This window comes from Bolinopsis microptera, chromosome 11 (assembly GCF_026151205.1).
Source record: "Bolinopsis microptera isolate Bmic1 chromosome 11, MBARI_Bmic_1.0, whole genome shotgun sequence".
In the NCBI taxonomy this organism is placed as follows: domain Eukaryota; kingdom Metazoa; phylum Ctenophora; class Tentaculata; order Lobata; family Bolinopsidae; genus Bolinopsis; species Bolinopsis microptera.
This window is the reverse complement of record NC_087082.1, coordinates 10,677,551-10,693,987: the sequence shown is the minus strand read 5'-3', so window position 1 is coordinate 10,693,987 and position 16,437 is coordinate 10,677,551. Positions and strand designations below refer to the sequence as shown.

Below are 16,437 nucleotides of genomic sequence, written 5' to 3'. Positions count from 1 at the left end.
TAAGTATCCAAGGTTAGAGTGATGTCAAGGAAATTAACAGTTTTACCGATTTGTTGGTCAGCAAATCTGATTCCAAATGGTTCTGCCAGTTTGTTCAGTTGCTCCACGAATAGATTGAACTGTCGGACTGTTCCTAACCACACCCCAAGTACATCATCAATAAATCTCCTCCAGAGGTCTACCAAACTCCAGTTTTTCATCTTTCCTTTGATCTGTTTAAACAATAGCCAATGCATCGTCACATCTGCCACTTGTCTTGAGATACAATTTTTTTTAGACACTATATTGTATCATGCGCACGTATCGGATTACACCCCTTCGAATTCGGAACCGGAAAATATTATAATACAATAATACCTTGGCTGCTTCGGGCCGCAAATTCCCTCCAGCAAGTTGTCGGGAATTATCACGAGCGGCCCGAAGCAGCCAAGGTATTATTGTATTTTAATACTTGCCGCCAGCCAGTCTGAGTCTATGCTGATAATACCTTGGCTTCACTTGCGGGAAAAATGTGCAAATTATCAGCTCTCAGTGTCCGAGACTTTTAGTGGAAATAATTCCCGGAAGGTATTATATTGTGCATTATCGGATCGAGAAAGACCTCAGATAAAACTGACGAATTAAAGATAACTAGCAGGAACCCGTATAACCCTAAAATGGTGTCAAGACTCAAGAGACTAAAATAATTATTACCTATTTAATTCGCGTTTTTGACACCACTTGGTGGTCCAAATTTTGGGCTCTAAAACTCCTATTCCTTGGCCAATTTTTTATTTTTTCATGCTGATTTGAAGGTCATTAAAGCATTTGACCCAATCAAAAAAGTTTCAGTTGTATATCTTTTACGGTTTTTGCGTAAAATGGTACGGATAAACACATCCATATATATCGTCTCGCTTTATATATAGTAAGATATGGATGATTTAGAATTTTACTCTTTCGAATCTGGTTTTCAATTTAGGAAATGATGATATTCATAATATATAACCTGTAATACTTCTAATAACATTTAACATATATAAATGTTTTCAATTTAATAAATTATCATATTCACGCATATTAAATAAAATTATATTGTTATGTATCATATAATGATTTTGTAAACATTGGCCGGTGTACCAAAAACCGGTCCCCAAACATAATAAAATTCTTAAACGAGTTGCAAGTCAACACTAAATTTCTTGGATTTATTTCCCGTAGCGTTTATTGATTGTTGTTTTATTTTATCCTACCTTATCGGACCTTATTTGGACGGACATTAAATGAACGGACATAATTATGAACAGACATTAATATGAACGCTAGAAGGCACTCAGAACCATCAAAAATCCGAATTTTTTTCATTTTTTAAAAAGTTTTTTATTCCAGAAAATGATTTTTAAATCCATTTTTTATACAGTAAGTAAGAAAAGCAGTCGTTAAGCAGTAAAAATGTTAAAAGATGTGTACAATGTACATGATCAGTGTTTAATATCGCATATCATCTTCATCAAATGGGTTTTTGTGCATGAAATAGTTCAACGTTAAAAATTAACCTTTAAAATTAACCAACGTTGGCCTATAAAACTTTTAAGAACTTTTCATTCACAATCTAAAATTAAATACAACGTTAAAACGCTGTTCAATTTTAAACGTTGCTCATATCAATTGGTTCATCTTTTTGGGCGTTCGTGTAATGTTTTTTATCCCAGTTTCAACTTCTTTTTAGTTTCAACGAGTCAGCTAGAAACTTGATCTCTATTTTCAGACTTTCACAATGATCATTAGGCTCACAACAGCTGGAATAAAACAAGTTAATTTTCTTTCTGGCTCACTTGTGGGCTGCTTCAACTGTTTAATTCTTTAATTGAATAATTGGAAGAGAACTCCATCAGGCCTAGCTGAACCAAGCAAGAGCCACTTTGGTATACTTGCTGTGAGGTGTCTCAGCTACGCCTACATGGGTTGGGGGTCCCCAATTTTTTTCCTTTTTGGCTTTGCTGTTTGGTCTGCACTGATCACCATTATTTAGGACTCGACATGATTTAGTGTATTACAGTGTGGGAGCTTGGGAGTAACTCTTAGAGGGAATATCTTCGATAAGATTTGCAAGGGTTTCGCTTGACCGTCCTTTTTTCCAGTTCCCGCTCTCATTGACATTAGCGATTCATCAAGAGCGCTTTTTCCATGGGATTTATTTTCGTTGACTTACATATTGCGTAGTCTGAACTCTGATATCATTGTGGTAATTTAATTTCCCGAAGCTGCAAGATTTTGCAGTTTTTAATTCCCGGTGCAGATAATTATATAGACTTAAAATAGAATTAAAGTCGATGTACCAAGCGTTTAAGGGCCGTTGCAATCTATAAATCAATTTTATATTCGAGAAACTCTTTATTCTCGTCTTATAGTAATATTTACCGTAATATAAGTAGAGGCTGGAACAAGTTTGTAATGTTGGCTGGGACTAGCTCATGAACTATGTTGTTGAGTGCCATAATTTCGTTGACTTTTTCCGCAAAGTGCCCCTTGAAAACATCATATACTAGTAGAGTTTTCTGTGCCTCGGGCAGACCATAAGGAGAACCTTTCCCTCGTTAACTTACAGCACAATAAAGTTCTCATAGTTGTCATATTCTGGACAAAAAGTTCGAATTTTTGAATAAAATTCAACGGACTTTAACTTGGACGGACATTAGATGAACGTTAAGGCCTCCAGCGTTCAATTAATGTCCGTCCAAATAAGGTCCGATAAGGTATCTTATTTTATTTTTGAGATACTGAGTGTATCATAAGATGGGTTAATAGGTGGTCGCTTAGAATTAGATATTTCATCTCTTAGCTAATGAGAACCATCTTAATTGACATAAAGGATTTGAAGACCAGATAAATACAAATTTATTTCTACCAAAAGAGCTCGTTCCCATTAGTCAGTCACATTAGTCAAATAGCTAATTACCAAAAATGAAAACTATTTTGATTGGCTAAAATGATCGAAATAGCAGGAAACATGGAGAAATGTAGTTTTTAGAAAAACGTTGAATTTTTTTTCGAGACTTATTGGAAATACTAAAATCACCAATATTTGTAGTTGGAGACAGGGGTGTAGGAAGAGGGGGGGGGGGGGGGGGCGACCGCCCCCCTCAATAAAATCTGACAAGGGGCGAAAAGGGGCCTCATTTGGCCTATCCTGTCTACCTGCACGATAGTTGCCATTTATAAAATTCAGATAACATTGCTGATTACTCTTTTATGCCGTGTTCAGTATTTTCAAGTAAATTAGCAGGACACAGTTTGCCACTTGTAGCCCAAATTTACATTCCTCATTGCTAGAATTCATTCCTTAAAAAAACAAATTTTCCAAAAATTGTTCCAGATTCTCCTTACTTGCATGTGGCACCATCTTTGAGAGTGAGATCTATTACTGTAAGCATATTTTTCAAAGTTTGCAGGACTTTTCTTTGACCCTTGAATAGTTAAATCGGCACAATAAAATCTTGCTGTATTTATCATTTCAAATTGCTAGATTTCAATTCTGGAAGCAAATTTCCTAAAAGTTTTCCGAGAGAATACAATATGCATCCCTTTTTCGAACTACACTTATTTCACAAGAGCTGCTTGCAGGCCCTAATATGCATTTAAAATCGTATTATTTTAATCGTTCTTGATACTGTGTTTGAAAATGATCTATATTGCCAAATTGCTAGGCCTTTTACACGTTTTGCTGTTCTGAAATTCAGGCTGTGGCCAAAGCGTGTGCTAAATTTGAAAAACCATAAGATTTTGGCCCCCTCACGAAGAAAATCATTCCTACACCCATGGTTCTCTACACCGATTGACGGTGTAGAGAGGTTTTATTCACTTACAAATGTGATGATCTTAACCCAACTGATTAATCATTGAAATCAATAAAATGACAGTACAGCAGGTTATCGGTTTGATCTTGAATGAGCCTTGGGTGCAGTTTCTTTAAGTTGAATTGATTTAAAGGCTGTGCTGTAATTAATCATGAAACTAGATTATATAGTGTGGTTTACCTTGTTCAGTTTCATACCTTTCCTCTTAGTAATGTAATATTTTTTCCTAAAAACTACATTTCTCCATGTTTCCAGCTATTTCATTTTGAGCCAATAAACATTTTTAATATTTTTGGTAATTATCCAATTAAATGATTGTCTGACGTAAACATTTTTTGTACAAAAGTTGTATAAGTTACACAACCTCAATTAATTTGCAACCTTCTACAATATACTGTTCACAACTAAAGATATTGGACAAACAAGAAAGGTGGAAAAAGTGGAAAATGTGGTGTTTCTGTGAGATACAAAATTGGCAACAAGTCATCTCAGTCAATCCCACGTTGACAAGACTGCTCCATAACTACTTTTCTATTTTTTTCCTAATTAAAAAACTAAATCACTTGTAACCAGATCCAGGAAAAATGTTATTCGGACTAGCGCGGCTGAAACCATCATCTTTACTCAAACCACAGTTGACGAGACTGCTCAGTGATGCTGTGAAGTATACGGAAAAAGGAATCCAGCTGGACGGGAGGGACTTGCTGCACATCGAGACCCGTCATATGTGCCGATGTGAAGCCTGTTTTGGGAAACACGCCCACTCACGCCTGGATCTACCTTTAAGTGGGAGCTTGTCCCCGGGAATCAAAGTGGATGAGATTGGTAGAATGTCAGAGCATTATCTTGGATTGAAGTGGAGTGATGGACATGAAGGACTAATTGCGCGGACCTTGAGGGGAGACTACGGACCTAACCCCATACACTCTCGTATGGAAAAGTTGCAAGAACTGACAAGAAGGAAAAACGTAGAACAGAAATTCTGGGCGGAGCCAGACGCAGAAGTTTCCAAGCTGTGGGATTACTCCTGGGTAATAAAGGACGTTGATAACACCAGAGAGTTCCTGACCCACTACATGAGATATGGTATAGTGTTTCTGACAGGAATACCGGCTGAAGAGGGCATGTTGGACGTCGTAGAGGAGGGTCTAAAGATGAGTCCTTTGCGGAGGACTGTGTTTAAGACGGTGGATCTGGTAAAGTACAAGCCAAACCCTATCAACTCAGGATATGGCGCCGATGAACTTGCACTTCACCTTGACCTCTCCTATTTTTATCAGGTAATAAATCTAGCCCATGAATTGTGTATCGTCATAGCATAACCCCAAACTTTTCGAATTTAATAATTGGTAAATGGCGAACTTATTATTGGTATACTATTATGTCAGATACCATTAATGTGGAACTTTTCTACTTCATGGCTGAGATAAATAAAAACGGTGGTAAGAGGAAACGGGCTATTTTGTGAGGTCTGTAAGATTACTTTTCCAATCATATTTTCAGACACCGCACGTGCAGTTTTTCCACTGTGTGAAGAACACTGTTGAGGGTGGCGAGAGTTTCTGGGTAGATTCATTCTCAGCGATCAAAGAGATGTCAGAGAAAAGACCCGACCTTCTGGAAGTGCTGAAAACTGTTCCAGTGACCTACAGATACACGCCACCAGGAACAGGAATATTCCAGATAACTCACCACTGTGTGGTGAATATGCTCGGGAAGGACATTTGGCAAACGGTTGATCAACCGTTCAACCTGGATTCGGCCATGTTCACCCGTTTCACGGACACGGGAACCAGAGAGAAGTTTTGGGAAGCGTACACGTACTACAGAGGACTAGTGGAGGATCCTAGTAGGCACTACACAAAAAGATTGAATTCGGGAGAGTTTGTAATCACTGATAATTGGAGAGTCTACCACGCTCGAAGGATGTTCAAAAAGACAGCTCCCGAACAAGATAGGATAGTTGCTACTTCTTACATGGATTGGCAGATTATGGTCAACAGGATCCTCTCCCCGGACAAGAAAAACTCAATATTCTTAGAGATAGATCAACATTGAGGAGTCAGCAATTCAATTAACACTCGCGGCTATCCATTAGCACGGACTACAAACTAAACAATCGAGTTATAATATTGTCTTCATCTTCGAGGGTTTCTATTTTTACTTCCGAGCTATTAAACGTCATTATATGGAGTTACCAGAATATTTAATCTTTATAACACTACTTTATTTGACGAGACTTAAGATTATAATTCAAAGAGATACCAGACCAGTAATTAACTAATTCTATCAAGATATACAGGATCCAAACTAACTAGTTTAGTAGGTTTAATAACCTGAACATCTGCAATAAATAATAATATAAAGTAAAATAGATAATAATATAAAGCTTAACTTAATTCAAATGTGCATCTTATTGGGCTCAACGTCAACGTAAAAACTTTCGTAAAAACATTCGGTGTAAATTATATTTTTGAATTAGGAAATTAATTATAATACAATAATACCTTCGCTTTTGAGGGCTTGCTGGAGGAAATTTGCGGCCCGAAGAAGCGAAGGTATTATTTGTTGGTTTTTAGTTTATTTTATTTTCGTTTTTTCAAAAAAACTACTTTTACCTAAACAAAAAAAATGTTACCCCCCCCCCCCCCCCCCCCCCTTTGTTATAACTATTGACGGGGGCTCGTGTAAGATGTGTAATGTGATACGTTCGCATGATACAATATAGTGTGTATAGTAAGATATACATATGATATAGTGCGCCACTGTTATTTGTTTTGAAACTTCCCGCCAGCCAGTCTGAGGTGACTCGCAGTATGTGCTCATAATACCTTCGGTTCCTTGCGGGAAAAATCTTCAAATTATCAGCTCACGGTGTCGACGAGTTTAAGTGCATATAATTCCCGGAAATAGTTATATTGTGCATTATCGGATCGAGAAAGACCTCAGATAAAACTGACGAATTATAGATAATATGGATGATTTAGAATTTGACTCTTTCGAATCTGGTTTTCAATTTTGGTAATGATGATATTCATAATATATAACCTGTAATACTTCTAATAACATTTAACATATATAAATGTTTTCAATTATCATATTCACGCATATTAAATAAAATTATATTGTTATGTATCATATAATGATTTTGTAAACATTGGCCGGTGTACCAAAAACCGGTCCCCAAACATAATAAAATTCTTAAACGAGTTGCAAGTCAACACTAAATTTCTTGGATTTATTTCCCATCGCGTTTATTGATTTTTGTTTTATTTTATCCTATCTTATTTTAATTTTGAGATACTGAGTGTATCATAAGATGGGTTAATAGGTGGTCGCTTAGAATTAGATATGTCATCTCTTAGCTAATGAGAACCATCTTAATTGACATAAAGGATTTGAAGACCAGATAAATAAAAATGTATTTCTGTCAAAAGAGCTCGTTCCCATTAGTCAGTCACATTAGTCAAATTTTTTCGTCAGACAATCAGTTAATTGGATAATTACCAATAAGCTAATTACCAAAAATGAAAAAGATTTTGATTGGCTTTGAAGGTCAGATAAATAAAAATTTAGTTCTGCCAAAAGAGCTCGTTTCCATTAGTCAGTCACATTAGTCAAATTTTTTCGTCAGACAATCAGTTAATTGGATAATTACCAATAAGCTAATTACCAAAATTAAAAATGAAAAAGATTTTGATTGGCTAAAATGATCGAAATAGCAGGAAACATGGAGAAATGTAGTTTTTAGAAAAACGTTGAATTTTTTTTCGAGACTTACGGGAAAATTTCGAAAATATGCTTCTCCGCCGAAAGTGATCAAATCGCTTGAAACATGGAGAAGAATGCTATTCAGAAAAAAATTTTCGTTCGGGAAATACTAAAATCACCAATATTTGTAGTTGGAGACAGGGGTGTAGGAAGGGGGGGGGGGGGGGGGGGGGGTGGGCGACCGCCCCCTCCATAAAATCTGACAAGGGGCGAAAAGGGGCCAACTTTTTTGGCCTCATTTGGCCTATCCTGTCTACCTGCACGATAGTTGCCATTTATAAAATTCAGATAACATTGCTGATTACTCTTTTATGCCGTGTTCAGTATTTTCAAGTAAATTAGCAGGACACAGTTTGCCACTTGTAGCCCAAATTTACATTCCTCATTGCTAGAATTCATTCCTTAAAAAAACAAATTTTCCAAAAATTGTTCCAGATTCTCCTTACTTGCATGTGGCACCATCTTTGAGAGTGAGATCTATTACTGTAAGCATATTTTTCAAAGTTTGCAGGACTTATCTTTAACCCTTGAATAGTTAAATCGGCACAATAAAATCTTGCTGTATTTATCATTTCAAATTGCTAGATTTCAATTCTGGAAGCAAATTTCCTAAAATTTTTCCGAGAGAATACAATATGCATCCCTTTTTCGAACTACACTTATTTCACAAGAGCTGCTTGCAGGCCCTAATATGCATTTAAAACCGTATTATTTGAATCGTTCTTGATACTGTGTTTGATTATCATTGTGGTAATTTAATTTCCCGAAGCTGCAAGATTTTGCAGTTTTAAATTCCCGGGTGCAGATAATCATATAGACTTAAAATAGAATTAAAGTCGATGTACCAAGCGCTTAAGGGCCGTTGCAATCTATAAATCAATTTTATATTCGAGAAACTCTTTAGTCTCGTCTAATAGACTATGTCCTTGGCAACACGATTTACCGTAATATATGTAGAGGCTGGAACAAGTTTGTAATGTTGGCGGGGACTAGCTCATGAACTATGTTGTTGAGTGCCATAATTTCGTTGACTTTTTCCGCAAAGTGCCCCTTGAAAACATCATATATACTAGTAGAGTTTTCTGTGCCTCCGGCAGACCAAGGAGAACCTTTCCGTCGTTAACTTACGGCACAATAAAGTTTTCATAGTTGTCATATTCTGGACAAGAAGTTCGAATTAAAAAAAAAATGCAACGGACTTTAACTTGGACGGACCTTAAATGAACGGACTTTATTTGAACGGACATTGAGATGAACGTTAAGGCCTCTAGCGTTCAATTAATGTCCGTCCAAATAAGGTCCGATAAGGTAGTGTGGTTTACCTAGTTCAGTTTCATACCTTTCCTCTTAGTAATGTAATATTTTTTCCTAAAAACTACATTTCTCCATTTTTCCAAGTATTTCGCTTGTTGCAATCTCTGGAGTGCAAGGATAGCCAAAATTTTTAACTGTAATCTCCCATCATTGGTATGTCATCTTGATTGACTTATTGTTTAAGGTCAAGGAACCCTAAGAGGGTTTCCGGAATAAGGTGTGCACAAGAATGTTACTTATTAATGCTATAAAGCTATGAATAAACATGTATCGTGGGTTTATGATTAGATTTTGGTTGCCGATCGAGTTTACTGAAGTTTATAAGACCGGTAAAGTAACATTCTTAAATTGGTAAATTGAAGTTATCTAGTTGCAGCGGCTCAACTACGGGCTATTCAAAGTCAAATACTTATGATTTTACTACGGGCTGGATCAATTTTCTCAGATCATTTTTAATCGCTTGATGAAACGTTTAAATTATTATCTCGATTTCTAAATTTTTGATCAGATGATGATTGCTGAATAAAGTTTACTCCTGAGATTAATTAAAAATTAGTTTTTCGACAAAGGGACTTGAAGCATAAACGTCCAAGTTTGCATTAATACTAAACATTAATTATCCAATCAAGAATTGAGGAGAAATAATCTTCACAGTCTGCACGATCCCGTATCACCCTGGATTATTCTCCAAGTATTCTTGTAAAAGGTATATGACTTCTAACCACAATCCAAGTCCCTTAAGACATCAAACCTAAAAGTTCTATAAAAAATATAATTTTTAAAAAGAGAGGCTTGACCTAGATGGCCCACGAGAGGATATATGGCCCACGAGAGGATATATACAGGGTGGGCCAAAAGTCAGTATCCATACGTTGGGTCTTATACCTCCGCCTGTCTTTTATTTTTGAGGGTTGTTGCTTTGCAGATGGCATACTGTACAGTGTACCTACTTGTTCGAGGATTCCGTCGCCAAAATTTGAAAATTGTAATATTTTAGACCACGCCCATTCAATATTAAAACACCTATATTGTTCTCTCTGAACATGTTGGACGCCTAATCGTTTTTGAGACGGTAGATTATTACATTTTGCACCTGATTAGAAATGACGAAGTTATCAAGCGATTTGTGTATCTCTTTAGCAAAATTGATTGGGTGATTATGTGACACCGTGATACGACACCTTAATTGGGCAGCCTTAACGATTCCCATAATGTTTAACGGGGTAGTTAACGGGGTCACCTTATCACATGATTAGGTAAGCCAATCACCTGATCACATGTAATGAATAAACTCGTTATGCTTCGTATCTCGGTCCAGTGATGCACGCCGGTTCATTTTTCGCCAACCGGCGGCGGCGTGCCCAAAATGGCCCGGCGTGGCGGCGTTCGGCGGCGTGGAACATAATTTTGTCAAAATTTAGGTTTGAATTTCCAGGCCCACAAAAATTGTGGCGTACGTGCGTGCATGAAATAATGATGTAATAAGTGTGATTTTTACAATTATATTTGGTGGTTTTTACAATTATATTTAAGAAAAATCAAATTCTTAACATTGTCGTTGGACAATTTGGATCTCCTAAAGTTTAAAATCAACCCCGACTGGCTCCATACTCTTTCTATTTCCTTTCACGCCACGCCGACTTGAGAGGTATCGGCGTGGCGGCGTGTGAAAATATGCCGGCGCGGCGGCGTCCGGCGGCGGCGTGCATCACTGTCTCGGTCATCTGAGAAGCTATAACTCTAATTTTTCAGGACAAACGTAATTCGAATGGCCAAACACAATTCTACTATCCAAATTATCAAATAAATGAGAAAACGAATCTTCATTTGAAAAAAATGAACACGAATATTTTTCGAGTTGACAAATTCCTCGAACCAGTGGTGGTACTAAGTTAAACCAGAAATAATTATTTCAATTGGGCACTCAGTGACTGAGCTATAAAGGCCAACGTATGGGTACTGACTTTTGGCCCATCCTGTATATAATATAACAGTATGAGGATGCGTAGCCTGCCTCTGATATATTATATAATATATTGATAATTAATACTAAATAAAATTGTCGTTTCCTTGAAATCGTTGTTTTCATGGTATTTTCTTATACAAGTTCAGACTTCAGGAATAAGCACTTATTAAAAGTAGCATTTATGTATTTCTTACGTCTAGCATTTATAAACGAGGGGAATAAGCCTTAATCTTTGGGTTGAACTATTGGTTGACCGACCGAACTAAAGTATCATCCCAGATATTGTTGTACTCTCCTTTCACGAGTGTACACGTCATTTTAGACTACTAGTTCTTCTTCCTAATCCTTTGTGGTTATTGACCTTTTGTTATTAACCTGATTACTCACGGTTAGCAGGCTGTTTCCACCTCACTTTCCTTAATTAGGCTTATTTGTCACCTCTTTTGTTTACTCTACAGATTGACATGTTGAGTTGTACCCTATTTTATCTAGACACTTATTTTACTTCGGAGTATTCCAACAGCCACATTGTTACACAAGTGCAACCAGCCAATTACAGGAAGCCGAAGGATTTGTTTTTAGCCAGTGACGGTTAAGGTAGTGTGTATCATACTTTCTTCGCCCGAGACTTTGCTGCAATGTGCAGCTCCTCATTTAACCCTCACACCCGATTTCTCGAGTATTCGGCTGAGTAGACCGGGGGGCTGCATAGACCACTTAGGATCCTTAGCTGAACGTCAACGACGGTCACCCCACGACCAGGCAGACAGTGGGATTTGAACCCGCAACCTCACGATTGCAACGCTGGCGTTCTAACCAACTGCGCTACCTGGCCGATAATAATATTTAGTTGATATTAGTTTAAGATCTTATCACGTGACCAGCATACGTGTCACGTGAATAGGAGTATTTAGAGGGAGTCAGGGAGACTGTCGGGACTCTTTCTTTGGTACGGATTTCTTACTGTATTACTCTTGATACAGTTTATATATCCGATTTTAACCACGAGTTTCTTTTGTACCCCTTACACCCCTTACTTTAATATTGAAGGTACATGGTGGGGATCGAATTTAATACCTTCTGACTCGGGTTGGCAAGCAGTCCAATCAGCCACTTTATCATCAACCCCGCGAAAGTTTCCAATATTTGTATTTATTGTTAGCAATAACAATTATGATAATCATAAAAAACAAGTGATTACAAAATTAAAATAAATTTAGCGCTCATCCTAGTAACTTAATCCAGGCAGAATGTTATCACGATTAGCGCGGCTGAGATCACACTCTACCCTCCAACCACAGTTGACAAGACTCATCAGTGATGCAGTGGTTACGGAAAAGGGAATAAGTTTTGACGGAAGAGACTTGCTGCATATTGAGACCCGTCACATGTGCAAATGCGAAGCCTGTTTTGGGAAAATCGCCCACCAGCGCCTGGATCTACCTTTAAGTGGGAGCTTGTCCCCGGGAATCAAAGTGGAGGAGATTGGTAGAATGTCAAAGCATTATCTTGGATTGAAGTGGAGTGATGGACATGAGGGACTAATTGCGCGGACCTTGAGGGGAGACTACGGACCTAACCCCATACACTCTCGTATGGATAAGTTGCTAAATCTCACGAGGAGGAAGAACTCAGAACAGAAATTCTGGGCTGAAACAGACGCGGAAGTTACAAAACCTTGGGATTACTCCTGGGTAATAAAGGACGTTGATAACACCAGAGAGTTCCTGACCCACTACATGAGATACGGTATCGCGTTCCTGAAAGGTATACCGGCTGAAAAGGGCATGTTGGACGTCGTAGAGGATGGTCTTAAAATGAGACCTATGCGGACCACGTTTTACGACACAGTAGATATCGTGAGCTTCAAACCGGACGCTAACAATTTAGCATACAGCAGCGGGCATCTGGGGCTCCACCTCGACCTACCTTACTATTATCAGGTATTTACTCAATAATTTTGTAACGGATGTGAATAAAAAAATCATATTATTCTGGTAGGGTTGAGATTCTGGAAGATTTTTATGTTCACTGGCTATTGATGAGAGAGACAGAGAGAGACAGAGATATATATATATATAGAGAGAGAGAGAGAGAGAGAGAGAGAGAGAGAGAGAGAGAGAGAGAGAGAGAGAGAGAGAGAGAGAGAGAGAGAGAGAGAGATACAATTTGGTAGGGCAAATATAACAAGAGGGAGAGAGAGAGAGAGAGAGAGAGAGAGAGAGAGAGAGAGAGAGAGAGAGAGAGAGAGAGAGAGAGAGAGAGAGAGAGAGAGAGAGAGAGAGAGAGAGAGAGAGAGAAAATTTGGTAGGGCAAATATAACAAAAATTAAAAATATGTCTAAAAGTTATCCTCTTCAGACTCCACACATGCAGTTCTTCCACGTTATGGAGAACACAGTTGAAGGTGGCGAGGGTATTTGGACAGACTCCTTCTCAGCGTTCAGAAAAATGTCAGAAGAGAGGCCCGACCTTCTGGAAGTGTTGAAAACTGTTCCAGTGACCTACAGGTACACGCCACCAGGGACAGGAATATTCCAGATGAGTCACCAGAATGTGTTCAACATGCTGGGGCAAGATATTATGCAGACCGTTGATCATCCGTTCTGCCTGGATTCGGCCATGTTTACCCGTTTCACGGACACGGGAACCAGAGAGAAGTGGTGGGAAGCGTACACGTACTACAGAGGAATAGTGGAGGATCCTAGTAGGTGGGCAACAAAGAGACTGAACGCGGGAGAGGTTGTCATCACGGATAATTGGAGAGTCTACCACGCTCGAAGGGCGTTCAGAAAGACAGCTCCCGAACAAGAGAGGGTAGTTGGTACTGCATACCTCGACTGGCAGCATATGGTCAACAGAGTCCTCTCACCAGAAAAAGGAATCCCATTATTCTTAGAGGTTGACCAACACTGAAGAGCCAGCGATTTAATAATTGCAGCTTAAACTGTTTACAGGCATCAGCAGCACACTTGGCTTGTCACAACTTTATCATTGAGCTTGATTAGCATTGAGTAAGACTAAATTGCATGATATTGTAAATAGTTATCCAGCGTTTAGATGTAATCGAGATCAATGTATAACAATGTATAACAATGTATAACAATGTATAACAATGTATAACAATGTATAACAATGTATAACAATGTATAACAATGTATAACAATGTATAACAATGTATAACAATGTATAATTATAATTTTAATTAAATTACACAATTTGAAGAGAGATGAATACTGGGTTTGACTTTTATGGAAGACCTCAAAAACGCCTATTTGTAAATTGTAATCGGCGGAGGTCAGTGTGGCCGAAATAACCTGAAACGGGTCTATTTCTAACGGGACGTTAAATTTAAATTTCCATAAGCACGCCCTCTTCTCGAGGGTGTGAGATGGAATAAGTTAAGCGGCCAGTATTTAAATCGATACTCAGACGTGAGCTGCGTTTAGCGATATTCAGCTTGCTCACAGAATGAGACTAGAGATGATATTATTATCTACATAATAAATATTAAATATCGTCTATTTATTTAGATAGAATCTAAATTGTGTCTATATTCATGTCACGTGACTCCGTTTCCTGCAGGTAGTGTTATTGGTACTCTTATCAAAAGAATACTAGTCCTGCACCGCTGCTACCGCGCCAATTTTCTGAAGACTATGACTTTTGTAGTATTTTTTATTCGCATGTATAAAGGTATAACGTCGTTTGTTGTTGTTGTAGCTGTGGCTGAGGTAACTGTATCATTGTAGCTTTTGTAGGCTGTTATGTAGGTCTTTGGCTTTTAGTGTCTAGGTGCCTCCTCTTTTGCTCGGTTCTAGAAAATTCTGCTGTTCTTCTGCAGACGTTCTCTAACGATTTACATGACACCGTGCCACCTTCAGAGGTACTCATTCTTTCAGCATCCTAAGTGTCGGTTATTTCTCCTCCCAATTTCGTTCTTTTTCGTTTGTATACGATATAAATAAGTCCATCCCAGCGGCCCCGGCTCAGGTAAGGGGTGTAAATATTAAAATGTTCTCTTTATTAATACATCATGTTTTTTCCGTATATTTTTCTAGACTTTTCCTTTCTCAATATATATACTATTACAGATTACTAATTCAAGATTGTCATTCAAAGACACACTCAATTTTAAAATTTAGAAGATGACAGTGAACAAAGAATGGAGTTACTAACGGATAGTTGAGTCAATGTGAAAAATTACGGCAGCAGCGGGACCAGCTGATTCAGCGAGCATCATGAAATTAAGACGAGTCAGTAGAATGATGTTAACTGTGGAGGAGTCCTCGGCATCGACTGGAGCTATTGGTATTTCCGAACAGTACTTAAAACACGGAGCCAATATCTACCCACTGCATTATGCTGTGATGTGCCGAACGGTCTATTTCGATTACAGGTCATACCGGTGCGCGTATCTCCACACGCTTGACGAATGGGAGTGGTTGGACCCTCTGAGCATTTTCATATTTCTGCTAATACCAAACATTATTGTAATTGTAACGGCCATCTGGCTCCTGGTTTACACACATAAGATGGTGGGAATCCACAAGCAAGCAGTCATAACAATGTTGACTGTGTCTCTGGTCTTCTGTGTCTCCTATGCACCAGTTGGAGTGTACTTCGTTGCAGAGAAGTGGATTATCGAGGCAGCAGGCGAGGATAAACACGAGGACTTTCTCTACTCCAAATTGTACAGATATGGAATGATGCTGAAGTTCCTGAACAACAGCGCTAACCCCATTATTTACTACGCTACCATCACGAGCTTCAGAGAGTTTGTTAAGGAAAGGGTATGCAGTTTGCGGAGGGGACCGGTCCAGGATGTTGTGAAGACTAAGTCAACGGATTGCTGATCTTTGAGAAAATTGTAATTTGGAAGACCATTCACAGGGACAAAAACTAAAATACAAAAAAATTGATTGTTTCATCTTTATTTGTTATTTGAATATTAATTTGTTTGCTTCGGATCAATCATTTTCCGTTATCTACGGAAATAGAAGTCTCTGACGTAAGTTAATTCAACACGACTAGTTATTGGTTAATTGATTTTTCACTCAAAAACATTAGAGAACAATTGGAATATTTTTTACTTTAAAAAAGGATCAAAAATTGAAAAAACAGCAAAAAACAAAAAAAAAAAATTATTTTGATTCGTTTGCGGTGTTTATCTTCAATTATTTTCAAACTAATTTGTTTCAATTGTCTTAAACAATAATCTCAATAAATCTGTGTGTGTGTGCGGGAAATTTTCGAGCGGCTTTATTAAAAAAACGGCTAAAGTTACGGGACTGGTTTTTTCGGTATAGTGCCGACAAAACTCTGGCGAAGCCAATAAACAAAAATCGGCTGGTGGTAAGTGGTTTAATTGATGGTTTTGTACCACAAATGTGACATAAAATGGCTCACTTTTTCCCCCTCTTCGCTCTCTCTCTTTCATTACTGCATATTATGTAGCGTTGGTACATTAATCATGATAAGGTTAGCCGCAATTAATACTATAAGCTGATTAGGGGTGGAGGGCACTGATTGCGCGGTGGTCTGTTTGGTC

The 16,437-nt window shown here is 38.0% G+C and overlaps 5 protein-coding genes across 7 annotated transcripts in view; 3 read left to right on the top strand and 2 right to left on the bottom strand.

Moving 5' to 3' along the window:
- Positions 1–16,437, bottom strand: part of LOC134822797 (threonine--tRNA ligase 1, cytoplasmic-like) — a 117,286-nt gene that overhangs the window by 22,561 nt on the left and 78,288 nt on the right. The window lies entirely within an intron of this gene.
- The window catches only part of LOC134822807 (selenoprotein F-like), a 97,923-nt gene that overhangs the window by 24,108 nt on the left and 57,378 nt on the right, over positions 1–16,437 (bottom strand). The gene's annotated exons all lie outside the window — the stretch shown is intronic.
- LOC134823293 (gamma-butyrobetaine dioxygenase-like) lies at positions 4,414–6,264 on the top strand. The gene is made up of 2 exons (XM_063834706.1): positions 4,414–5,116; positions 5,340–6,264. The coding sequence occupies exons 1-2, from the start codon at positions 4,421–4,423 to the stop codon at positions 5,892–5,894; spliced, it is 1,251 nt and encodes a 416-aa protein (XP_063690776.1). The 5' UTR covers positions 4,414–4,420; the 3' UTR covers positions 5,895–6,264.
- Positions 8,304–15,790, top strand: LOC134823079 (uncharacterized; the record flags this gene model as incomplete). The annotated part of the gene is made up of 2 exons (XM_063834429.1): positions 8,304–8,357; positions 15,212–15,790. Coding segments are annotated over 2 exons (585 nt in total), but the record flags the coding sequence as incomplete, so codon positions are not given.
- LOC134822953 (gamma-butyrobetaine dioxygenase-like) lies at positions 12,083–14,118 on the top strand. Its single transcript, XM_063834232.1, has 2 exons — positions 12,083–12,830; positions 13,248–14,118. The coding sequence occupies exons 1-2, from the start codon at positions 12,138–12,140 to the stop codon at positions 13,800–13,802; spliced, it is 1,248 nt and encodes a 415-aa protein (XP_063690302.1). The 5' UTR covers positions 12,083–12,137; the 3' UTR covers positions 13,803–14,118.